The following is a 26,564-nucleotide window of genomic DNA, read 5'->3' on the forward strand; positions in this document are numbered from 1 at the left end:
ATGCGGCAAGGACCCGGCTGCTAGGATTATAATATTGTCAGCTATTTAGGAGCAGTGAACCAGAACTGCAGCCCACCGTGGTTCTGAGACCTCTACCCCTCCCTGCACACACAATGAGGAAGAACTGGAGGTGCCCTCCTAAGGGAAAGAATGAGCGTGCTGGGTGGGAGCACTGCTATAAGATGTTCTACAACATCCTGCAGGACTTGGTAATCAAAAGGAGCAAACACAGATAGGGGAGGGCAACTTAAATTTAACTCTGCCTGAAAGGAAACTCAAAAGCAAGACAGCCGAAGTTCCGTAGCACCAGGCATTCATGCAGTCAGAACACCTGTTCTCCTTGCACTTGTGGCAGCGAAGAAGGGGAGAGATCTAGCAGCCAGAAAGGTTCCAGCATTTCCTACTGCTGAGGGTTTATACATATGAGTGCAGGATCACAAGTGAACGGCTTTGAGCAGGCACGCAGAATGCCAACCCAGAAATAGCATTTAGTAGGCACTTGGGCCCTACGTAACGCTTTTATCTGCATTTCCAGCTTAAACTGAAGATGAGGCGCTAGGAGACTGGGTCTATTTATCGTCACTGTGGACAGCTGGTGAGACATTTATCGTCTCTCTCAAACCAAAGAATTTTAGAGGCCCTTAAGGGTTTAGTGGGAAGAGTCTCACGTTATTCAGTACTCTCCATTTACACAGTGCTATAGATCGTCATGTTACAGACCATCCTCGTCCAGGAGCCAGCCTACAGCTCCTGTTACCGCTTTCCGTAAAGGTTCTCCTAACATACGCATATGGTCAGTAGGGAATGGCAGGATGGCTATTTCCCTTAGCCCATGTCTCCAGACCTGAAGGACGCTACTTCCACCCACAGGAAATAACACATCCTTGGTTGCAGGATACAGGCAAAACTTCCCTGACAAGCTGGCAGCTGAGTTTGACAGCACTTGGCAACCACTCTTAGATTATATGCATTAGTTCGACTGTAAAGGGGAGTCACCCACCCACACAGAGTTAAAGATCAGGGGTCTTCCAAATATGGAGAGGCAACTCCATTAACTATACACATCCTTTACTGTCCTTGGAGATGTGAGAACTGATACATCTGCATAGTCTAATTCTCAGCAGGCTGGTAACAAATGCAGGGCTCTGGTAATGCATGCCCAGAGTCAAGAGCGCTGCTGGCCATAAAGATTTATTGATGGGAGCCTGTAATGCGTTTGCTATTGTATTGTCACTTCTATGGCAGTGTGGATGCTTAGCAAATCTTTGCTGAACTGTTCCCCCTCCACCCACACATAGTCTAAAGAATGAAGCCCCAGGCTTTCATCACCCACTAATAAACCAGTATTTATTTACCCAACATGATGCTCATTGCAGGCAAAGGAGAAAGCAACTGTCTATCCCTCACTCCTCCTGAGGCATGTATGCATTAGATGTGGAGGAAGCACAGAGCTAGCTTTTGATTCCTCAAACAAGGAGGCTGTGCAATTATGGGGCTGTTGCTGTTACTGTCCCGCTTTGGGTTTTGGGGAGCGTCACAAGAGGATGGCATGGAAGGCCTCTGCATCCCATTAAGGTATCTGCAGAGCTCCCAATCCAGCCCCACAGTGCAGGCAGAGCAGCAGTGGCTGAGAGCAGCAAACAGAGACACTTCAGCTTCTCCCTCCCAAGAACAGAAGACCCTGGATGCCAGTTTCAGTTTCCCCAAGAAGAATCACTGTTAAGAGTCCCCACCTTATGTGGATTGTGTCGGGGGATTTCCGGCTGGTGTCCAACTCCAGAGACCTTTAACCCAGGAGCGTGTGATGTTGCAGGAGAAAGGAAGCACAGAGGCTACATAGCCATTCTTAGCACATGAGAGGATGGAAAACTCCTACATCCTGACTGAGTTAAGGCTGGACCACCTGGGAGGAATCCTCAGTTAGTGCATATGGAGAGAGAGTGCTGCTTTAAATTGGGGAAGGGGTCTACCGAAGCTGAACACTGGTGAGCCATCCTCACCACCACAACCCCCCACCCAGCACCAACCCCTTAACCCCAGTACAATCCACTCACAGCATCCAAAACTAGTCCTGCATTTTTGCCATGCCCCCCCCCCTTTATGATGGTCCCAGGCAGGTAGGTTACGGAGTGGCACTGGGTGGCTTTTAGTCCTGGGGGGAAAGAGGTTGAGTGCCCCTGCGCTACAGCACTTGACTTGCAACTATTTCCAGACTCTTGCCATGGTCTAGGGTTACCTTCCTTATCCTGATCTTCTAGCACCTGCCCAAGTCTATCCCCACCTCAATTCCGGCTCGTTTCATCTTGCATTGCACCCCATGTATCCCGCTCTGCTCTGCTCAACCCTCCCTTTAGCTGTTACTTTGCAGTCGTCCTCCCTCCTCCCATCCCTGCTGAGCAGCAATTCAGGTTATTCTAGCTGAGTCACACTAAGCACCTCCAGGAGATATCCTGGCTTACAGAGTTATTAAATCACTTGTGACACTAATAATTCTCAGCACATCCTAACATTGAACAATGCCTGTAACAGCCACACAGCACAGCGCTTGGTCTGAGGAACTTTATTTCACAAATATTTACTGGTTATGGGGATGATTCATATACTATAGCATCAATAGGTTAGGCAGGTAACAATAACCATCCTTCCACAGAAACAACATGGTCGTGTCCGCAGATCTGTGTTTAGTGTCACCCTGTAGTAGACCATAGAGACTGTACAACAGACGACCTGGCACAGACGGCGGATAGAGGCTCCGCTCATTCCTGTGCTAGGGAGAGAGAGGTTTATGTGCAAATGGTGAACAGAAGCTACATTCTAACACAGACAGAAATGACTGGCTCACCTGGGGCTCAGAAACAAGGAGTAACACGCAGTCACATTGGTGCCAGGGAGAAGGAAATAACAGCTGCAAATAAGAACATCTCAAAATGAATTACAAGAAACATCTGGACAGATGCTGGGGAGGGTTTGGGACAGGAAGGAATGAGTCTTGGGGCCACTCAAAAACCCTGCTAGACCATCCTAGGTCACTACATGAGGCAGCATCTCTTTGACCCATGATGTGCTGCACATTAACAAGCACTCAGCCTGCCCCAGTTAGTGTTTGTCTGTCTCCGTCCCTCCCCAGCCCTGCTCATGGTTCAGCAATCCTGATGGTATGTGCAAATTAGATTAGCTTTACTGGCTCATGGTCTTCCCCTCACCCCAGCCCCTCAGACATGGTCCACATAACTCATTATGGGCTTGCAAGGTGCAAATAAGTAACATTCTACATGTGACTACGCAGACATGAGCAAGCTCACGGTCCACATCACAGCACTGCGAGGGGCCCTGCTCAGTGCTGCCATGTGTTGAACCCTGAGGTCTGAAGCACAAGCAGCTCCTACAGGTGATGTCTCTGGAAAGCACTGACCCTGGTGTATGGCAGGACACAGGCCAGTGCGACATGGCACTCCTCTCAGGTTGGTACACAGGGGTTTCCGCCTAAGAGAGCAGGGCAGTAGTGTTCAGGGTCACGTAGAGTCAAACTCTCCTGGAAGGATTAGTATGGCCTGTAGTTCCAGTAGCTGGAAAACACAGAGATCTGGAAAAACAAGGGATAAAACAGGTAGGCCCTTGGGTTCCCTGGATCCTTGTTAAATACCAGTCTCATGTTAAAACTGCTTCTTTCTGTTAAAGGGACAGCTTCCTCCCCCACCCCGCCTCACAGGCCAGACCCGGAAGCAGCTCTGGGGATGAGAGAAGCTAGAAGGAGGCCATGATTCTCTTAGATCTGGGCCCTCACTTGGAGTCAGTAATTCTCCAATCTCTCTCTGGCCACATCCCTCCCAAATCCCAGGAGCCCCCTCCATTTTCTTTTACATCCCTCCCTTTAACTCAGAACAATGGCTGCTCCCAGCTCAATGGGGATGGGCAGAGCTTGTTTCAGCAGTGGGATTTCTGGAGAGTGACATTCCGCTCATACCTCCTCCAGGGCACACACAACTCAGGCCAGGAGCAACCGGCCTCGCTTGAATCCTAGGGACCAAATGTGTGTCTCAGCAGTGATCCAGAACCAGTGCTACCAACAGTCTACTGGTTCTTGATGGGTTTATACGGATCCTGCCAGAGTGTTCTAGCCCTGGCTATGTAAGTAGTGGTTCCTGATTCCAAGTTCAAGAGCGGTTACAATGGGCCAATTATTATTTGTTACATTTGTCTATGGAGCCATAGCTGTGCGTAGTGTTTTACACAGAGTGTGTCACTGCTACAGGCATCATATAATGTATAGCAGATACACACCAGACCACTAAGCACTGACATGGCACTTCTCAACCAAGGAGCTCAAAGCACCCTGCAAGGGATGGGAAATATTATCCCCATTTTACAGATAGGGAAAGTGAGGCAGTGTGATGAGGTGACGCACTCAAGGTCACACACCAGATAAGTGGCAGAGCTGGGAACAGATCTCAGATCCTCCTGAGTCCTAGTCTGACCACACTGCCTCTTCAGCGGCTCTGAACCTCTGGCTCCTCATCTCAGTTTCTCAATGTATGGCTATGGTCCTTAGCCCAGGAACACACATTTCTGAAACAGCATAATTAGTCCCTCATATGACCTTATGAACAGATTCCCCCTTCTGCTCCTGGAAGCCCGCCCGATGAGCTACACTGCATACACAGTCCACATGAGGGTACCGTCGCCCAGTGTCTTTATTATTGTTTTCTCCATTGTGCAAGTACAAGGAGCTCAGTGGTTTGTGCATTAGCCTGCTAAACCCAGGGTTGTGAGCTCAAACCTTGAGGGAGCCATTTAGGGAACTGGGGTAAAAATCAGTTTGGGGATTGGTCTCCTGCTTTGAGCAGGAGATGACCACCTGAGGCCCCTTCCAACCCTGATATTCTATGATAAACATAGCAGCAGTTAAAGGGAGCCCCATTCCTGCTCCCCGGCCCAGCATTTTATACTGTTTGCCTTCTCCCTGGCATTCAGCTGGTGAGCTAATTGCCTCATTAGCAAATCTGGTTCTTTACAAGTATAAGTGACACTTGTTACCTAGCAAACCCCCTCCGAAGTGAACAGGCTGCTGGATTCCAAGGGGTTCTCTCTGCAGCTGCTAACACCACCCTGTTACTAAATCTCGTCCAGTTATTCAGAATTTTAACTAGACTCCTGCTGTGTAGCACCTACCATTTGTCAGCTCCATAGCAACAGTTTTCATTATTTCCCTGAACATCCTGTGCCATCGATACATAGAACAAATTACATCATACTGCATACTGATCTCTGTGCCAAGCACTCATGGTCAAATCCATTCCAGCTCACGAGAGCAGCTAGATAATTAATTTGAACAGGTTTGAAACCTACTAACAGAACTCCTGCCCATGTCCCTACCTTGTCCTTCAGCTGCTGGCACAGCTGCAGAGAGACCGTGAAGAAGACAAGGGCGTCATTTAGCCAAGGTACCACACACTCCACTTTATGGACATGGCTGACTTCATATCTTTGGCTGCCACACTCACTGCAAAGAGAACACACCACAGCTGCTCACAGACAGGGCTCCGTGGACTCTGATGAATCCAGGGGCTACACTAGCTAAGTCAGGATTGGATTGTAAATTATAGGGGCGTGTAGTGCTCATGAGAGTGAGGCTCAGTGTGCTAGTTAGCAGACATATGCCACACAGCTTCCTCTCCACAGTTCTGCCAAAGCACCTTCCCCCAATAGTCCAGTCCTAGATTAAGCAATAGAGAGGGCAGACTGTGAAACCTATCCACTGTAGGCAGCCACATCCAGTAGACATTTAACTCCATTTTACATGTAGTCAAATTAAGTTGAACCCAAGCTTCTAAATGGAGAGGCTAATGCATTTAGCTCACTGCACCACCCATTTCATAGCTTAGTTTCAGTTATACTGCTGCCACCCCCAGGTGCGGCGAATCAGTATGAATCACTTAGAACTCTTCCCCTCCCTCCCCCTGTCATGAAAGAAACCACGAGGATTTCTGTCAGAAGCACATGGTTACACCAGACACCTGCCAGACATGCTGAATATGAAACTGTTTCAGCCCAGCTTAGACAAGGTGCACTGTCAAGCATTGGCTAGCCAGGGCACATGCAGGGGCAGCAGCACAGGGCATGAAACACTGATTGCAGTGGTGGGAGGTTAATGTTCTCTTTTGTGCCAGGCCTGAGCTCCCTGCCAGCCCCTTCCTCTCTAAGTGAGGACTGTATTTTGAACAGCCATGTTTGTCTGGGCTAGGGAATGAGTCATTAAAGAGATCTGGCTATTGCACCAGTGCTCAGCAGGTACAGCCCCAGCACTGGCTCACTGGAGCTGCCCTACACTTACAGCATTGCAGCTGTGCCGCTGTAGCACTTAGGCCATGTCTGCACTTACAAGCTTACAGCTGTGTCGCTGGAAGAGCGGTCATGTAGCCATGTTAGGCCGAAGGGTGAGAGCTCTCCCGTCAACATAATAAAACGGGAGAGCATCTCTTGCGGACGTAGCTCTGTGCACACAAGTGCTTATGCTGGTAAAATTTATGTCGCTCGGGGGATGTTTTATCACATCCCTTAGCAACAAACATTTTGCCGACATAAGTGCTAGTGTAGACATGGCCTTAGTGAAAACTTTACTTATACCGACAGGACAGCTTCTCCCACTGGTGAAGCTACTCCACCTCCCTGAGAGGCTGGCTACCCCTGGGGTTAGGTTGGCATAACTACGCCTCTTTTTCCACACCCCTGAGTGACACTGTTATACCAACGTAAGTCCGTAGTGTAGACCTGGCCTAACAGATGCTCTCCTTGGCCAAAAGTTCAAAGCTATTCATAAGCAGGGCTAATGCTAATGACTGTGTTCTGGCCACGAGTCAGTGTAAGATATCACCCTCTCCTACACATGCTATACAACCCTTCGGAAGACAGTACTTACAACATGGCTCCAGGGTTATGCAGAATAGACCCTCCAGTAGGTCTGAAGTTCTACACAAAGGATGAAAGAGAGAAATAAGTCACTTAAAATCTGACATAAGGAAAAAAATACAATCAAATTATTTGTCAGGATGTACTGACAAAATGCAGCTGAGACTCACATTTACTGCTATATACAGGGAGACAGTGGTTTGATATCAAGAAACATGGGCAGGTGTATGCATAGGAGTTAAGAGTGAGCAAAAGGCAGAGCCAAAGAGCCTCTAGCATCTGGTCCTTTCCTGCACCTTATGAATAGTCCCAGAAACTTTTTGAAAACAAAATCCATTGCCCTGCAGGGTTTGTATCCCAAAACACAGCACCACTGAGAACCTGAGTGTGAAACTCACTAGGAACTGGTTATAAACCAAATGAAACTGACTAGCCTTATTTCCACCGTCCAAGCTGAAAAATGCAAGTGGTCAAGCAACATCGTGAAAATGAAATTAGCTCTTTAAAATTCCTTTGGTTTAAATAATCTAACATGTATTTGCAAAACAGATAAGGGATTAGAAAATCATCAATTAACTTGACTGTGCCCCTTTAACACTATAAAGGAACTGACCCAAACATATTTTTAAAATAAAATATCATGTGGGTAAATTTAGTGATTACTCCCTCTGAGGCTCACTCAAATAGCTCCATCTTTGCTAAATCATCATGCCCAAATCTTCCAGGAGGACCAGTTGTTCTGGCTGCATCCTGACCTAATTCCAGGTACCTAACACTAAACACATTCATCCCATGCTCTGGAGATCTCACCACCTCGCGTCATAAGGTGTCAGCATCATCCAGGGAACTGAGATCTCCTCTTTTTAGCCCATATCTCCCCTGACTGGGAAAGGTGAAGAAAGGAGACTACCTTGGTGGAATTGGGCTGCAGTGCATGGAGCTGGTAGACAGTCAAACACAGCTTATTTAGGTTGATGTAAAAATTCACAAGGATGTCCGAGGGCAGAGCAGGAGTGAACATTTTCTGTGAGAAAATAAAAATGATTTCTGCATTAGTGACAGGACCCTCTGTTTCTAAAGCTAGGATAATACTACCATAGAGGCTCTTCCATAAAAAAAAAAAAAAAAAAAAGAGAGGCAGAGAGACGTTAACAGCTTTAGGCAAAAGAGAAAAGCTATGTTTTATAGAGAGACTGTAATAGGGACCGGACCATACATGATGGCTATTTCTCTTGTTGCACCTGACTTCTAGACAGCTCTTGCACCAACACTGTGTAAGTGTGTAAGGGAACAGAGGAGATCAGAATTAGACTCCATAGTTTGTCTCTCTTTAGAGTTTTGCTCTGGAGAAGCCCAGTTGACAAAGCCAAAACCCTTTCTCCTGGCTGTGGGCTCTTTAAGCCCAGGTCTGCTGCTCCCTGCAGCAGAGAAAGGTAGACCGACCACCAATACTGAGCACAGAGTCTACATCTGCTTCCATACAACGGAAGTTATACAAGACTAAAAGGGGGATTTCTCTTACTCGGTGTACAACAAGGGTAGATTAGAATACAGCAAACCACGTCCCCATCAGGGAGGGACATGACAGCCCTCACTAGTGGGTGAAGAGAGGGAGTGTGCAGTATAAACCAAGACTGATATAAGGTTACCGTCACGCCGCTGGAGGCAATTTCTGGTAGGGTCAAGGTGGCTGGAGTAGTGAGCCGGTTCCGAGCTCGTGTCAGCTGTAACATCACTGCATCCATCAGCTAGGAAAGAAAACACATTCCTGTCTGAGGGCCATGATGCAGCTTTGGAGGGCGAGCTGAAGAGCCCGGGTAACACGCATGAGTTGTTACAGGGGAAACTGCATCAAGGAGTTGCACTGATTCAAGGCAAGGCGTCAACTCTACACACACGTTCCCGCCCGAGGCTCAAACAGAAGCAAGCAGCTCTTGCTCAGGCCCCTAGAGAGCAAAGGCCTCTTCAGGTTACCCACGGGGAGGCACGTTCTGTCAACTGCATCTCCCTGCAATGTTCCCAACAAAACCACATCAGCCTAACTGGCATCACTCCAATGCTCTGTCAACAATTTACTGTCACTGGGACAAGCTTGCAGATCAGAAAGTGCGGACGTTTCATATAAGAGCCTCTGCTTTTCTACAGGATCTGCCATTGGAAGAGCCTGGAGCTCCTGGTTATTCTGTTGCTCTGAATCCTAACCAAGTAGCTTGCTTTAAAGAGAGTCAACTCATACCACAGACCTCTCCCAGCATCCTTACAATGAGACCAAGCATCATAATTTGCTCTGCAATTTCTTCTAAACAGCAGAAGGTATTTGCATCCGAGTCACCTCCCTCCCAGGTTGTCTCCCCCCACCCTCCCGACCTACATGATCCCACTGTGAAATCTTCACACTAAATTTACACCCTCCTTGGCAACAGGGTTAGAAACAAAATGAACCTGCTCAAGCTGGGCTGGGAGAGAGACTGTATTGCTTTAAGAAAAGAGAAGTCGGAATTCAGAGACTTACTGGGAAAGAAAATTGAAAATTTATAAGTGTAATTTTGCTGGCAAAAATGTACTACTGTCATGGAGCCTTACATAAAAAAGGACAAGAATGTTTACAGAAGTGTCAGCCCACATTCTCCTCCACCCCACTTTACCCCTCTTCAGGGTAAGTCACCTCCAACTCCAGCTAAAAAAAAAAAAAAAAAAAAATGCCCATTGTGCCTTATGTAAGAAACAGCAGAGAAAACAATTTAAAGATTTTAAGTGCTGACAGTCATAGAGGGATCTAAAGACACTAAAAGCTCTTCTAGAAGCTTTACATACAAAAGAAGAGAAAAATGTTGCCTAATTGCTCTGATGGGCTCCAATCCTGCATGTGCAGAACTTTAGTCATGTGAATCATCACATGGATGTCAATGAAACTACTCACGTGAATAAAGTTATGCACACTCTTGAGTATTTGTGGAGCAAGCTCTTTCCTATGACTCTGTGACAGTGGTGGCTTTTTCACCTGGCAGGAATATTGCATCTTGAAGGCGAATTTCCTCAGATATAGTCCCTATTTTGGGAAGAATACCCAACCCAGCATTCTGGGGGAGCTGTGTTCATCTGCTACAGCGCTCATGACTACAAGAACGTTAAGGCACTCTGAACTACAACTCATCTTCTCCCCACGGGGAGAAAAAGGGTTGGTGGCCAAGTAAAAACAGAACAGGCTCTTTCTCACACTTGATGTGCTGAGAAGTTACAGCCACCCAGTCCAGTGGCTAGGACTCTAGCCTGGGACCTGGGTTTGAGTCCCTGCACTACCTTGTGTGACCAGCCTCTGCAGAGATTTCAACTCAGTACAAAAAACCCAACACAGCGCAGCTGCATTAAAAAGAGGGGAGAAATGTGGAACTGGAGAGTCTGCCCTCTTATCCCACCTCCCAGAGAGCATTCTGCTCACCTTGAGGACCTCAGAGCCTGTTTTGAACTGGTAGTTTACATCTCGGTTCGTGAGCAGGTAAATTGCTTGGTTAACGTGGTTTCTAGCATCCTGGATCTGCAAAGGTACAAAATGCAGCCCTGTCAAATCAGCTCCCTCTGAAGTAATGCTAAAAGGTAGACTATCCCACTGCTGTCTCCCAGGATCCATCCTGTACCACTGCACAGACAGAAAAGGAAATGTTGATCATCCCATAATACTGAAGGCATTTTCTCCTGGGCACTCAGCACTCACAACTAAAGAAAGCTGTTACCTCTGCCATTCAGATCATAAAATTATTGGTCTACCATTTTAAGAAACAATGGTCTGAAGTCTGGGGCCTGCTATTTTATGTCCTAGACCATCAAACTAGCACTGCTGGTTTCAAGGAGTAGTGATGTCAGGTAGTCAGATCTCATGAGCAATCAGGGCCAGAAACAAAAGTGATACATTGCTATCCAGCTAGGCATTCCCACTGTCTAGGATACAGGGCATTCAGAGCACATTCTGGTTACTGTCTTTGCCCCATCTCCAACTTCTTCAGCTGTGATTGGATTACAGTGGCTGCTCTTAAGAATCATTGCCAGAGAGCTAAAACCAATACAACATCTGAATACTCTGAGAGAACAGAAAGCATTGATTTCTAACTTTAAGGTGCATTGGAACAGCGAATTACCAACACCCTAGAGGAGCTGCTGTAGCATTTGGGTGCAGGGGAACACATCACTGGGGCTTGCCTCTTGAGCAACCTTTGATAGAATAGACCTGAGGCACATCTAGCATGAACCCCTGTGAATCCTGCAGCATATGGTCCATTAACAGAGCAATCCTGCCAGAGCTGCCCATAACACGAGTGAGGAAAAACAACGTAAAGAAAGGGTTCACTGGCAGGGGGAGAAGAGCAGAGGAGCAACTCCAAGTGGGGGTGAGACTCAGACATTCAGCACCAGAGGCTGGTGTGAGAGCTGGAACAGAGGAAGGCATTAATGAACAGGGAGGATGAACACAGAAAAGGCAGGCACAAGTTAGGATAAGAGGCAGTTGGTGTGTACAGAAAGGCACTTGATCGAGTTTAGAGTAGGACGCTGTGAAGGGCATGTTTCGCTAGTGTTTTCAGACAAGTTCTAGATGCCAGTTGCAAATGTAACAGTGAAACAGATAGACACACAGCTTTGGACTTTGTTCACGGGAAGCTTGTAGTCTGAAGCTTCCTTTCTCCCCCAAATCTTGGCACAATCCTCCTGAGTGCTATACTGAACCTTACCTAGTGCAGGCTCTGGACAGATTTACGAGAAAAGCTCTTGTATGACTTGCACTTGCTTCCCCAGAGCACACAGCTCAGAAGTCTCAGTAGGGGTCTTGTTACTCAGAGGAGGGCGTCTCCAGATGGAGGAAACATGTCCAGTGCAAAACCACCATTATGGTGCACACAGCTGGCAGCTTAGATACTGCTGGCACTTGTGACATGGCATCACAGGACACTACTTTCCAGATCCCCCTCCTCCAGGAATATTCCAGAACAACAGACTTGGGAGCAGCTTATGCCAGTAGGCTCTGGAGTGACACACGCCATCACAATTTTCACAGCACTTCCTCCAGTTGGCAAGGCCCACTCTCTTATGGAAGAAACTCAGGATATTTCACTATCGGAGGCTTGTTCTGAGAGAAATAGGACAAGGGTCTCCCCATAATCTCATGAAATACTATTATTCTGCCTCCTTTAGGCTCTCATATTCTTCGTCTAAATAACATTAAGAGACCAAGTCCTTCCAGAGTAAATCGAGGCAGGAGCTGTGCTTAAGAGACGGTGGAAGAATATCAATAGAGCAGCAATACAAAAGAGTCACTTATATATAGGCAGCACTGCTGACTGCATCACAAAGGCTTCCTTGTCTGCAAAGCACAAACAACTCAACATAGCCATAAGCTTCAATGATCAAAGCCCAGATCAACCCAGGGCTTGATTCACCTACCACAGAATAGCTAACATGTTTAAAATTAGCTAACATGTTTAAAATGCCAGTAAATTAGAGCTCTCAATCTGCTGTAGATTGATGTGTCAAACAAACCACTGAAGTCCAAATATGCTTATAAAAAAAAATCCAAGACATTGTATAAGGACCTACATAGCATAGAACCCCAGTCAGTTTTTAAACTTCAGAGCAATGGTGGGAAACTTTAGTTCCATGAGACTGGGCACTAGATTTCCAGAAGCCAGATCTATTCCAGCAATAGAAATAGCAAGCAATACCAGTCTGAAGAAGAGATTCAGAATTCTTCCCATTTGGATTCAATGGTGTTATCTGGTTTTATTCCGACTTAAGAATCCAGTTATAGCTAGAGTCTGAGGCACTGTCATATGCTGTTAGTGAGGTGAAGGGAGAAGACGTGATTTCATACGGGGAATAAGAGCAGAATTGTGAGCCAGCTCAGAGCTGGATGAACTGTTCTCTGTTCAGCCAGCCAAGATTCAACAGGCATTGAGAGAGACAGCTACAGCCCGGGTGCTCTGAGCACTCCTTTCACAGGCTCAGCACCCCAACCCAGAGAGCTTTTAGCTCACTGATGTCTCAGGAACTAGTAGCACCCACTCCTTTTTCTTCTAAAGCCCTAATCCCAACTAGTTCACACCTCTGCCCCCTCCTCTATCACGCTCCAATCCATAAAGAAAGGAAGGTGGGTACTGGTGTCTGGAGAACCACAATGAAGACCAGCCCTTTCCTCTTTGAAGGAAAGGGCCTATGCAGACTGCAGGGAGGGCACAAACTCAACACCAGGAAGACTCCTGATAACCATACCTGCTGCAATTTCCATTGCTTGTCTTCGCGGAACGTGAAGTGCAGGAGCTGGTTATTTCTGGGCATTTTCAAATTAATATCCTTTAAAAGAGAGAGAGAGAAAGGCAGAGATGAGAGGAGCTCCCCCACAAAACTCAGAGCAGGGCTCCCCCTGAGCAAAAGGTGCTGCTCATACCCCTTCAAAGCCATGTATCTCATCTCCAACAGATCCATTGATACTGACTGCTGAGTGGGGGCATTTTGAGCAGTACCGGTTCAGCCAGTTTTTCGCCTTATTTCTACGAGAGGGAGACGCAAGGCGTAAATGACAACGTCGTTACTGAATTGGGCCCAGAGAGGAGACTGCCAGTTCATTTTAGGAGGTGTTGAGGGAACTCTGATGATAGAAATAAGGGGCAACATAGGTGAGAAGCCCATCAACTAAGAAGGGTCTATTGCAATACCTACCGCCGAGATTATAATATTGCAAACACTAATGATATTTCACTCGGTCATCATAAATAATGAACTGTCCCAGGTGAGTGAGTGGCAGTTTTGGAAGGCTGAGTTAAAACAGATCTAAGACTATACATCATGCATATTAAGACTGGACTGCAGCTAACCAAGGTGCCACTCCCTAACTGGGAGAGAACACACCCCAGTAGAATAGCACATGTGTAAGGACAAAATCTTCCTCCTCCTCATCCCTGCACTCAGATTTTCCTAGATACAGATTTCAACCCCTAGCATCATGTCTCAGCAGTGTGTCAACTATGCAAAAACTGCCTTGTTTAGCCACAGAGTTGGCTGCATCTTCATCCAGTTGCCTGGCAGCATTTGGCTGGTACCAGAGCCTACTGTAAAACCAACCAAAGCAATGGCAAGATGCAATCACTGTGGTACCGAGGTGGCATCACTAGACAGCAACCAGCCAATCACCACTATAGAGGGCAGCTCCAGTGCCAATGAGCTTGACACATCTTCCCACTTGTTGACATCTGACGGAACAAGCTCTAGCAGGGGAAGAAAGACATGGAGTATGCTTCACCGCTGATCAGAAAAGAGAAGAATAAAGGTATTCACCACTTGCTCACCCCAGGGCTAGCACAAAGTGATTGGTGTGGATTGGTACTCACAGCTTGGCATAGAGCATCTCCCTGCAGCATCAACACTCCTTTCACCTGGTCTGCGCTGGAATGACAAAACAGTTCCAAACAGTGAGAGTCACAGGAGGCAGCCAGCCTCACCCCCAGCAAGAACAGGTGACCAGCCTTCACCCTTACCAACCAAAATGCAACACAGCAGAGGGCAGCAAGGACCTTCCCCACTCCCAGGTGGGCACACAGGAGCTCTCCAGTGCTGGTCCGAGTATGTCCTGTGGACAGCTCAGCTAGGGAGATGCATTCTCACCACCTACTCTTAGATCAAGCCTCCTGCCAGCAACTATAATATTGCTTGAGAGTTGCTCTCTTGAGAAACTGACCTGCTTAGAGCACTAAAAGTCCCATCCTCAACTAGTTTCCTCCCTGTATTAACAATCCACACACTGTTCACCATTTAAACATTAACACCTTTTGTTTAAACAGAGTTCTGGCACTAACAGCAGGGATGCAAATCACAAACAAGGTTATAATCTGACATTGTGTATGCTTTCTGCTTATGCCACAGAGGAAGTTGAAGAGTAGTGCTGGGTAACTGGTCACCTTCTGCAAAGGTCCCACTTTCTCACCAATCCTGTTACATGTTTACATGAAACAATGACAGAAGACTAAAATATCTGGGCTTTAAGGACTTCACTTTATGAGCCCATTTCATTTAACACAGACACCATGATCTCACTGACCTCCCAGCATCTGAGAGAGACCCGTCTCCGGATGGAGACAAACCTGTTGCAGTTCAACCCAAAGTAGATTGAAATGATAGTTGACAGAAGAGAGAAACATCTGGAGGAATGGACAGAGACAATCTCTGCACACACTATAAACACCCACAGATTTTCCCCTTTGGATACCAGAATCTCTTGCTCCACAGCTGTTCTGAGAACTTTTGTGGAAGCTTATTTCACTGTCTACTGTGTAACTCTACAGAAGTACAGCTGGTCTGGAGGCTCAGAAATGGTGACTATTACAGATGCAGTTTAGTAGTAACCGCTCTTATTTAGCGCCTTTCATCCAGATCTCTCACTGCTTTGTGAGGTCGGTAAATGTTATTCCTATTTTACATTTGGGGAGACTAAGACACAGAGGTTAAGGGACTTGCCCAAGGCCACACACAGAGTCGGCAGCAGAGCCAAGAACAGACTTCAGATTCCTTGAGTCCAGGTCTCCAGCTATAAGCACTAGACAGGGTCTCCTCATTATTCACACTTTGAACATGGTGAGAACTGATCTAACTATTCTGCAGTGATTAAATGAATCAGAATATGGCCAAAAAAACCCACCTAGTGATTCCACTAAAGAATCAAATAGGAAATTGGCAAAGCCTAAAATGTGATGCATTTAAAAAGTACTTTCATCTGATGGGAAGTATCTAATTTTATTTAACCCTACCAAAAGAGTGATTTTTTTTGAGTGCTCTATTCTTATGGGATCAAAGAAATGAACTTCCCATCCTGTATGGACATTACCAAAGATGCTAATGCATATAAATAGAGTAAACAAGGACAGGTATGTATATTTTAGCAGGCAACTACAATTAATGTTTGATAAAATGGCAAGAAAGCAAAACAGATGGGAAAGCCAAGTGTTCATTCTTTAGAAGGTTATTAAACAATGATTAAATGAGCATTGGATAACTGCCTTTTACAACACAAACAGCAAAATATCATCAGGCTTTCCTCAGAGCGACAGTCTCTTTTTTAAAGGGCTGGAAATCTGCAGCAATAAAGGCTCAAATAATGAAATTATGGCTGAATATTTCAACATCTATTTAGAAGCAGATATTCAGCTATCGACCCAACCACTCAGCGGTGGGAGTAATACAGTACAACAGGTAAAGTGGGATTTACAGAACACAGGGTGGGTAGCTCCCAGCTACAGCTGTCCAATAGGGGCTCTTCTCTTAGCCTTGAATTGCTGCTTTTCTAAATGCCACTGCATTCAGATCTCCATGTTATGTAACAAAGCAGATGAAATGGGGGAGGGAGGAAGGAAGATGTGACATGCAAATGATTAAAGTAAGCTAGGAGAGCAGCAGGCGAGAAGAGACAAATAACGCCAAACTGTCACAAATGTTATAGGAAAGGAGGTATAATTGTGCAGCAAAGTAAATCAGCTTCTGCAAGCCAGGCACCTGGGTCACTAGAAGGTGGATGTGCTCAACTATGAAAAAGTGTTCTAGTGTCTCCAGATGTTAAATGGGAGATAGCAACAACAGGAGAATCTGTGTAAAATGGGAGTGAATTGCCTCAATCCTCCACATCCTTCCCCTTCCTTTCCTACGCAAAGAGGAACCCAAGACCAAACGTGTACATGGAGAACAAACACTTACCTTGAAGTGCCCAGCATGAAGTTCTCCTGTTTGACTGGTCCTTCTGTGCCACCAACAGGCAAAGCAAACCTGTGAGAAGCTTCCTGCACAACAGCAAAGGGAGCTGACACTGTGACTGACTGACAAAATACTGCAATATCCTGGACAAACTTTATGCGATTAAGATTAACTTTACTGAATTAAGTTAAACCGTAATGAATTAGGTTTAATCCTTTGGGGTCCATTGTATTAAAAATGCAATTGTGTAGGTGTTATTGTGGCATTGTATGCAACTCCTCTAGGAGGAGAGGGATACTAATGTAAAGCCACTACTGGAGAGGTGCAAATATGCTCGTTCAAACTGAATTCTCCAGGGACCACCAGACCAAGAAAGGATTTTTGGATAAACAGCCTCGTTTTAGCTCAGGGCCTTCTTCCTGATTAAGTAAACAGACAAGTCCCTTGGTCCAAGAAGGGACCCAATCCTTAGGGAAGGGTTGGAAGGACTGGGGCCCATAAGACTGTGGTCTTGTTCTGAGCTGAAGCTGCAATGAACTTGAAACCACGAGGAAACCCCTTGAGTGGGGTTTTAAAGGGCTGCTCCTGCCAGAGCTCAAGTTAGGGTTGGGGGAGTCCTCTGGTTAGCTTATTAGTATGCGTGTAGGGTTTTTTAAATTGTTTTTAATATATTTTCTTTGGGGATAAAGAGAGATCTTTGCTCTCCAGGGCTGCCACCCCAGCATTGTGTTCACAAAGAACAAAACAGCAACCAGAAAAAAACAACTGAAAATTTCCTATGCATGGCTGGAACTGTCTCGTTACCTTCAGAATATCCTGCAGCTGTCTCAGGACACCATGAACCTCCTCTTGCAAAAGCCATTTAAACTCTTCTTCCTACAGCCATGGAAAGACAAAACAGGAATCATTTATGAGAGTCTTTTGGGGCTTTCACAGGATGCTTGATCTTAATTTCTTTCTGAAACACAGAAGCACATAAACCACAGAGAACAAGTTTACTGGTATGTGCAGGTGGAAATGTAACAAGAGGAAAGGTAGGCAGTTTTTGACTGAATTGTTCAAAGGGCTATTTTCTCTACCTCTCCATGCTGCCTATATACCCTTTCAAAATATCTTGCCTTGACTCCACTGATCAAATGTTTATTTATTTAGAGCATTATATGAATAATAATGGTGGTAGGTGGCCCTGGTTCTTATACTGCTCTCATCCATGTGGTTTACCAAACAGCAGCAGTTTAATTAGGAAAGAACCTGAAATAAATTCAGCTGAGGGGATTGGACTGTTTGCACAAATTCAGTAATAAACAAGTTCAGCTCTGATGGGACAACTTCTCAGCTGACCTCAACCAGTTGTCTACTATGGAGAAAGCCTGTGCAAACCAGATCCTGAATATGAAGCTGCAAACCTGAAGTATTAGTATAAAAACACCCTTGGTCAAAAGACCAACAAAGGTAGTAGGTGTGTGCGCATTGGGGGGAGGATTACTTTCACCACAGCGAAGTAGGGAAGGGCAATCCCCATTTTTCAGATGGGAACAGAGGCACATGGCAAATAAGTGTCTTGCCCAAGGTGTCACAGGCAGTCTGCGGCTGGGAGCCAGGAACTGAATCCGGTCTCTCAAATCCCAGTCTAGTCCAGTGGCCTAACTACTATACCATTCCTACCAATATGTACTAGGAGAAGTGTTAGCAAATCGGTGGATTTCCGTCTAGCTCTTTTCACAGGAGATGGAAATGTCCTACTGGCAAACACCTTTTGAATGAGGACTAGGACAAAGATGTTGGTTATAACACTCGTTAACCTGCCAGATGTGCCTATCGTGTGCACATCTGGATAAGATTCCATTTCATAAAATACCTGTTAACCACTAAATACCAACAAAAACTTGTTATAGCGGGAAACAATGAAAGGTTTGATTTTTTGGTGGAATCAGGTTTGGGAGTTTGCTAGAATGAGGTAGCTTACAGCAAGTCAAACATGATATGGATCCAATCCAGAGAATCAAACAATCCCTCCCTGAGTACATCTCCTTAGAAAGGGTTTTTACAAAACCACTGAACACATTAAATGTTTAAAAGAAAAACTTTTCAGCTCTTAAGAACAGTCATTTCTGGGGTGGTAAGAGGTTCCATTTGGGGGGAGAGTAGGCAAAGAGATTCACTGTAACATAAAGGACTTTCCCCAAAGCCTAGAGGATGGCAGCCTTGAGACCGTCCATCCTGTCCGGTACAGCCATGGAAGGTTAGTTGGGTGGACCACCGGAATGGTTTAGTTCTTTCTATGTAGAAAGCTAGAGCCCATCTAACCTCCAGTGAGTGAAGACATCGTTCACTCTTATTTGCATGAGGTTTCAGGTAAAAGACAGGTAAGTAAATTGCCTGATTGCTATGAAATTGTGAAACCACTTTCAGGAGGAAACTGGGGTGAGGCTGTAAATACACCTGACCTTTAAAGAAGACCACATGCAGTGGCTTTGATGTGAGGACGTGGAGTTCAGAGACTCTTTGGGCCTAAGTGATGGCAATTAAGAAAACCACCTCCCAGAAGAGGTATAATAAAAGAGCATGTTGCTAAAGGCTCAAACAGTGGTCCCATAAGTTCTGACAAGACCAGGATCAGGTCCCAAGGGGGAACGGACTCCCTTACTTGAGGCCTTTGAGGAATGTGACTGACATGTCATTTGAAAAGCAGACTGGTTATCCACCCTCCGGAGGAAAGTTAATATTGCTGCCAAGTGAACTTTGACAGAAGAAATTGCTAAGCCTTACTGTTTCAGGTGCGATAATGTTTTGGATGGATGAATGCATTGGTGAGACTCCGGATTGGGATGCCCAGACTTAGAACAGTTTCCATTTTGAGAGGTAAGTAGTCCTGATGGAGGGCTCTCTATTATCTAGAAGGACCTGGCAATCTTGCTCTGAGCAGCCTGCTCTCTGCGATTTAGCCAGCGAGCTTCCAGGCCATTAAATGAAGGGAACTCAGGTTTGGGTGGAGCAGCCAACCATGGTCCTGAGAGATCAGGTCCAGGTACAATGGGAGTGGGACTGGAGTCACCATTGAGAGGTCTAGCAGAGTGGAGAACCAGTGTTGGCAGGGCCATGCTGGGGCTATCAGAATAACTTGGACCTGGTCCCGCTTGATCTTTAGCAGCACTCTGTATAAAAGTGGGATTGGGGGAAAAGTATAATAAAGCTGTCCCGTCCAAGGTAGCAGGAAGGTGTCTGTGATGGAACCTGGACTATGACCTCATTGGGAACAGAGTTTGGAACCACAGAACGAGTCACAAAAAGAGCAAGGCTCCTTGAAACAGTACATCCTGAACAGTCTGTTGGACCTCCTTTGGGAGATCAGAGGACTGGAACCATGAACTCTTGGGCATGGCAACTGCCAAAGCCATGGACCTGGCAGCTGAGTCAGTCGAATCCAGAGCAGCCTGTAAAGAGGCCCTTGCCACCGATTTTTCCCTCATTCACTAGCAAGGAGAACTCTTGCCTAGCCTCTTGTGGGAATCCCACATGTTAAAATCAGACCTGTCCAGCAGCACCTGCTGGTTTGCAATTCTGAATTGTAACCTCCCTCGCAGAATAAACTCTCCTACTGAACAGGTCTAATTTCTTTGAGTCCTGAATTGATCCTGTCTCTCTCTCTCTTACTGGCAGCAGATACCCCCAGGGATTCTGGGAGGATAGGTTTAAAGAAACTCATTACCTTGGGCAGGAACATAATATTTTCTTTCAGCCCTTTTTGAAAGAGGCAGGAAAGGATGCGGGGGTCTGCCACAGAGCCTTAACTGGTCCATAATGGCCTCATTGAGAGGCAGAACTATTTTAGAAGGGCCCGCAGTAGCTACAATGTCAACCAGGCTGTGCGAGGACTCTTTCACTACCTCCATTTGTACGCTCAGATTCAAGGCCACCATCTTTAACAACTCTTGGTGAGCCTTATCATCTGGGGGAGACAACATGTCCCTTCCTGAGATTGTTTTATCAGTAGTGGAAGCCAGCACTGGCTGTGAGTGCTCTTCTTCCCTTTCTGCATCAGCAGGATCCCACTGAACTAGCTCTTTGAGTTTGATACTGGGCTTGGTACCCAGTAGGGCGGTGCCGCCCATCTTTCAGAGGCCACTGAATAGGATCACTTGGAATATGCCCTGAAAACTGTGGGAAACCCCCACAGGTTCCAAAAGGGCCACTGGACTGGTGTAGGTCCCCAGTGACCTCCTGGCCAACCACTCAATGGTACTCCTGTGCCCGGATCCATGGAAGGGTGGAAATGCCTAGAGGAGTAGCAAGAATGGCTTCAAGGATGGAAAGAGTAAGACCCGATCTCCGATTCTGAAGAGGACGAGTCTCTCTCTAGTGACTGCAGAGGTGCTGTTCCCAACCGTGTCAGAGATCAGTGACGGGGTAGAGAGGTCCACACTGAGGCAAGCATTGCAGGTTTCCCTTCTGATGGTACTGTGCCCTTCACATTGAAATGACCCAGCTGGTTCACTCCTGTCCACCAGTACCAATAACACCAACTCTTGTACTGCCGACAATACTGGTACCGACAGCGAGAGAAGGTCCCTGGCAGCTACAAATGCTTCCGGTGTGGTAGGTACAAAAATAGTATTGGTACTGCACAGTGCCACCAATATAGAAGCTCTTCTGGTATCAGACTTGACGATGCCTACGTAGATGCCAGAATCAACGGTGCCAGCTTCTATGGATCTGAGGTAGAGGAGTGCTTTGGTTTAGATCGCACTCTACTGATTCCCAAGCCTGGCAGCCTTCGGTGCTGGGGATGCCCCCTTTTGGCATGCTGTTTCTTATGTCTTTTTCTGGGCTCTGGAGATGGTGATTGGTGCCGGGACTCTGGTAAAGTAGGAGGAGCACTCCTTACTGATGCTGAGGCATTCAGCCTGGCTCAGATGAAGGTCTCAGTGCCATCTCCGTGAGCAGGATCTTCCGCCTGGCCTCACAATCCTTCTCCGTCCGAGTCCTTGCAGATCTAGCAACAGTCCCCCAGCATGAGCATCCCTCAGGCACTTCAAGTAGTTTGAATGCCAGTTGCTCAAGGGCATAGCCTTGTTGCAGGAGACGGAGGGCTTGAAGCCCGGTGACCAAGGCCTCCCTCAGTACTGGGGATCGGATGAAAACTCCAATAATCATGATAACTCATTTACAAAAACTAACTATGTACATAAAAAGAGAAAATCCACTGGGAGAACTTGTGAATCCAAGGAGAGCAGTTCCAGTGACTGTCACAGGCGGTAAGAAGGAATTGAGAGGACGCAGGGTTGGCTGGGCGCTTTATACTGGCGTAAACAGTGTGCAGCAGCAAAGGGTGCTTGAGCCACCATGACTAGTACCATTGAGGGGAAAATTTCTGGTGACTGTGCGCAGGGCGAATGCACATCTAGAGTAGAATGCACATGTGCAGTCATTCGAAGAAGACTAACACCATATCAACTGTATAAACCACTTTTAAGCTTAAATTTCTTCCATTTCAGGGCACACACAGACTGACTTGGTTCTCATCCTTTGTTGATCAGTCAGTGTATCGATCTTTGGGGCATGCTATGTTTTTGCAGATGTTTGAGAACAGCTGAGAGACTTGGAATGGTTGGGATTCTTGGAGAGGGTGAGGCATATTTATATTCACACAGGGGTTGGTTGGTTGGTTATTTTGTCACTTAAACAGTTCCAGCCTAACTGTGTTTGGAATACTTCTATGAACTTGTTAAAAATCTACAGCTCAGAATAGGCACCTTTGGTTTAGAAGTCTCAAATCTCAATATGTAGAATTTGGGGCAATTTACTCATCCACGCATGAATTTACACCAAGCGGCATATGGCACCTGCAATGTCACAGACTGACACATCCAAGGTGACTTACACAGCAGCAGTTTGTTTTGCTCAGTTTCCTAGGGTACCCTGGACCTTTTTCTAAAACAGATAAAACCACATCATAAACACATCCCCCTGTCCAAGGCCATTTTAACTCAGAAAGCACAGAGATTTTAATAATTAACCTGTTTCTGTTTCCATGATGGTACATCCCTTTATTAAGGAGAATGCACAGACAGGAGGAGGTGGGAGAAAAAGACCAGGATGTGCACAGGCTCTAATATTTATCTTGGTTTTTTTCTTGAGCTTTTCAAATACCTCTGGGGAGCTACTTATGGCACCCACATAAATTCTTGTCTTCCTTGAATTCCTGGACATCAGATCTCAGATATTATAACTTCATACATGTCACATGAGACCATAAGAAATAAGACACAAAAAAAACTTGATACAATCCAAGTGTTACTATTTGGGGGTTTCCTGTGACTCCTGCAGAATCTGATTCACAGCCCTAATCAAAATTAATATGAAGAATTATGATTGGGGATTGACAGAAGGGAGTATAAATCAAACAAGCCTGATCAGAGAAGAAAAGCTGAGGGGCTTGGGGTGGTTGGGATTCTCAGAGAGGGTGGGGTATGTTTATATTCCTGCAGGTCTTGATTGGTTGGTTGGTTATTTTGTTACATAGGCCTGATCTACCCTACACAGTTAGGTCAATTTAAGGCAGCTTACATTGACCTAATTATGTCAGTGTACACACTATAGCACCGGTTCTCAACCCACGGCTCGCATGCGCATAGGCACCGACTTCTAATGGCGCCGGTGGCCGGGTGCTTGACCCCCCTCTGTCCCCAGCCCTGGCCCGAATCCGGGTGCGGAACAGGGAGGCAAGAAGCCCAGGTGGCTACAGGCTTTTGCAAGGGAGCTGTGTGGAGCTGAGAGCCATGGCTCTCAGCCCCCCTCTGCTCCCCGCCCTCTTCAGTGGGTGACAGCGCTCCTGGCGAGGACATGCACCACTGACAGAAGGAGGGGAGTGTGGACATCAGCAGTAACTACTGCAGTGTCTGTAAGTCGACCTAACATAGGTCGACTTAAGTCTAGAATGTAGACGTGCCTTTAGGCTAGGATTATTTTAACTGCTATTCCACCCACCTATTGATTACAATAGGGTCTCAATTAGAACACAAATTCAGGCACATTTGTTAATTAAGTTCTTGATGGACAAATCCATGCACATCTTGGTCATAAAAATGTCCTTTAGTACTGATGTTTAATTTCAGCCATCCAAGGCCAAAGGCCTCTTGGGTACTTTAGAAATAGATAAAAATTATCAGCGACGGCATCTGTAAAATTTCCTCCAGCCAGCAAGTTACAATCCTGAACCAAAAACAACATGAGTAAAATGCTACAGAGTCATGAACCTTGGTTTACAGAGGATGTACTAGTGAGTAAGGACATTCCAGGGCTGAAAGGCTGATAAGGCTCCACTTCCCATCCTCAAGATCCTATCTTGGGGAAGGACCAGTAGCTCCAATATGCTGATCTTAATAGTCTTCACAGGACAGCAGCAGACAGGTCCTAAGGGGCACTGATCCTATATCAATGAAGGCTTTCAGTACTAAGAACAAGAGACTAATACACTGGACAACAAGTGGGCAGTGCCCTGCAAGCAATATTTAAGGGAGGCCCAAGGAAAGCGTGCCCTGAAAGAAGAGGTCAGGGATGGGAAATGCCTGTTGGCTGCTAGGCAAACTTCAGCTTCCCTGCTTAGTTCACAGTCAGCAATGACCCCGTGCCATGAACCACATTAATACAACCTAGATGGAGCTACTATAAGGTGGGTACCTATCTGGTTGAAAAATCGTTCCCAGAGAGTAGTTATCAGTGGTTCACAGTCATGCTGGAAGGGCATAACAAGTGGGGTCCCGCAGGGATCGGTTCTGTTCAATATCTTCATCAATGATTTAGATAATGGCATAGAGTGTACACTTATAAAGTTTGTGGATGATACCAAGCTGGGAGGGGTTGAAAGTGCTTTGGAGGATAGGATTAAAAGTGAAAATGATCTGGACAAACTGGAGAAATTGTCTGAAGTAAATAGAATGAAATTCAGCAAGGACAAACACAAAGTACTGCACTTAGGCAGGAACAATCAGTTGCACACATACAAAATAGGAAATAACTGCCTAGGAAGGAGTACTGTGGAAAGGGAGCTGGGGTCAGAGTGGATCACATGCTAAATATGAGTCAACAGTGTAACGCAGTTGCAAAAAAAAGCAAACATCATGCTGGGACGTATTAGCAGGAGTATTGTAAGCAAGACATGAGAAGTAATCCTTCCGCTCTACTCCGCGCTGATTAGGCCTCAACTGGAATATTGTGTCCAGTTCCGGGCACCACATTTCAGGAAAGATGTGGACAAATTGGCGAAAGTCCAGAGAAGAGCAACAAAAATGATAAAAGGTCTAGAAAACATGACCTATGAGGGAAGATTAAAAAAATTGGGTTTGTTTAGTCTGGAGAAGAGAAGACTGAGAGGGGACATAGTTTTCAAGTACATAAAAGGTTGTTACAAAGAGGAGGGAGAAAAATTGTTCTTCTTAACCGCTGAGGATAGGACAAGAAGCAATGGGCTTAAATTGCAGCAAGGGAGGTTTAGGTTGGACATTAGGAAAAACTTCCAGTCAGAAGCGACAAAGAGTCCTATGGTACCTTATAGACTAACAGACGTATTGAGCATAAGCTTTTGTGGGTGAATACCCACTTCGTCAGATTCACCCACGAAAGCTTCTTACAGATCCAGACTAACACAGTTACCCCTCTGATTCCTGTCAGGGTGGTTAAGCATTGGAATAAATTGCATAGGGAGGTTGTGGAATCTCCATCATCGGGGATTTTTAAGAGTGGGTTGGACAACCACCTGTCAGGGATAGTCTAGATAATACATAGTCCTGCCTTGAGTGCAGGGGACTGGACTAGATGACCTCTCGACCAGTTCTGTGCTTAACCTGGCCAGTGCAGGGGCAGCCACTATCCAGGCGAGATGCTCCTTCTCCAAACTGTCCGGTGTAATGGTGTCTGCGATGGCGGAGGGGGCGGGGTGCCGTGCTGGGGCACTGCCCGGCAGGGAAGAACGGCCCCAGGGCAGGCAGGCCCCGGGCAGTGCCTCCAGCCCCGGCAGCCCTTCGCCGTCCCCCCTGTCGGGCAGCGCCTCTCTCCGGGACACCTGGGGAAAGGGTCCCAGCGCGGGGGGATGGGCATAGGGCCCCCACCCCCAGAGAGAGCCTCGGGGGTGGGGGCGGCAGCGGGCGCTGCCGCAGGGGCTGGACCCAACCCCCGGGGGGGGGCGGGCCCAGGCCCTTGGCAGGGTGACCCCTCGCTCGGGGCTGCCTAGCGGCAGGGGAAGGAGGGTCTCGGACTCACCAGCACTGCCCGCTCCGCCGCGCTCGCCATCGCGGCCGCCATCCCTCAGCTCTCCACCGCCTCCTCAGCACAGCCCGAGGCTGCCGGCTCCGCGTCGTGCCCGCCCCACTCACTGCTGATTGGCTAGGCACGGCCAACACCAGCCTTGGGATTGGTTACTGTTCTCACCCAGGCCCCGCCCAACGCCGACACCTCCCACCACGGCTCGGCCTCTCTCTGCCTAGCAACGCGTCATGGGTTGCTGGTGCGTGGCTGGAGTTATCTCCGTCCCCCGCAGAGCTGGGGGCAAAGACGCACGGGATTGGGGCTGACAGCATAAGGCCTGGCGTGACATCACAATGTACGTGCCTATGCGCAAGCCTGGGAGGGGCGGGGCCTGAGACTGAATGGTGGTGAAGTGGTGGGGGTCTCGGAGAGGAGGCAGGCTACAGGGATGTGCACCAGGCCGTGCAGGGACTGACAGCCCATCGCATAGAGCAGGGGTCTCAAACACGCGGCCCCGGGGCTCTTGTGTGTGGCCCACCAAGCTCCCCGCCCCTCTGCCTACCCTGGGATTGCCTCCTGATGCTGCAAGCGCCGCGCTGCTCTCTGAGGCAACCGGCAGCACGCCCCTTCGGGCGGGGGGAGGAGGGCTCCGGCATTGCCTCCTTCCAGGCACCACCGCCCCCCACAGCTCCCAT

The 26,564-nt window shown here is 47.1% G+C and overlaps 1 protein-coding gene across 2 annotated transcripts; it reads right to left on the reverse strand.

Moving 5' to 3' along the window:
• Positions 1 to 2,544: 2,544 nt before the first annotated feature.
• ROGDI (rogdi atypical leucine zipper) lies at positions 2,545 to 26,418 on the reverse strand. 2 transcript variants are annotated; one of them, XM_054042615.1, is made up of 11 exons: positions 25,885 to 26,413; positions 17,431 to 17,502; positions 16,630 to 16,712; positions 14,277 to 14,331; positions 13,162 to 13,242; positions 10,346 to 10,441; positions 8,556 to 8,654; positions 7,817 to 7,930; positions 6,917 to 6,966; positions 5,374 to 5,500; positions 2,545 to 3,583 (listed from the first exon to the last, which is right to left on the reverse strand). In XM_054042615.1, the coding sequence occupies exons 1-11, from the start codon at positions 25,924 to 25,926 to the stop codon at positions 3,542 to 3,544; spliced, it is 861 nt and encodes a 286-aa protein (XP_053898590.1). In that variant the 5' UTR covers positions 25,927 to 26,413; the 3' UTR covers positions 2,545 to 3,541. The 2 variants fall into 2 exon arrangements, with proteins under 2 accessions (XP_053898590.1, XP_053898591.1); XM_054042616.1 differs by lacking the exon at positions 10,346 to 10,441 and having other exon boundaries at positions 25,885 to 26,418.
• Positions 26,419 to 26,564: the final 146 nt, after the last annotated feature.

The sequence above is a fragment of the Malaclemys terrapin genome, chromosome 10 (assembly GCF_027887155.1).
Source record: "Malaclemys terrapin pileata isolate rMalTer1 chromosome 10, rMalTer1.hap1, whole genome shotgun sequence".
In the NCBI taxonomy this organism is placed as follows: Eukaryota; Metazoa; Chordata; order Testudines; family Emydidae; genus Malaclemys; species Malaclemys terrapin.

Excerpts from the sequence above, each read along its gene's own strand:
- ROGDI (XM_054042615.1), bottom strand. The coding sequence starts at position 25,926 with ATGGCGGCCGCGATGGCGAGCGCGGCGGAGCGGGCAGTGCTG. Across the intron at positions 13,243-14,276 it reads GAGATGCTCTATGCCAAGCT|GATATTAATTTGAAAATGCC; the intron begins GTGAGTACCAAT and ends TCTCTTTTAAAG. Across the intron at positions 7,931-8,555 it reads TTGCCTCCAGCGGCGTGACG|AAAATGTTCACTCCTGCTCT; the intron begins GTAACCTTATAT and ends ATTTTCTCACAG.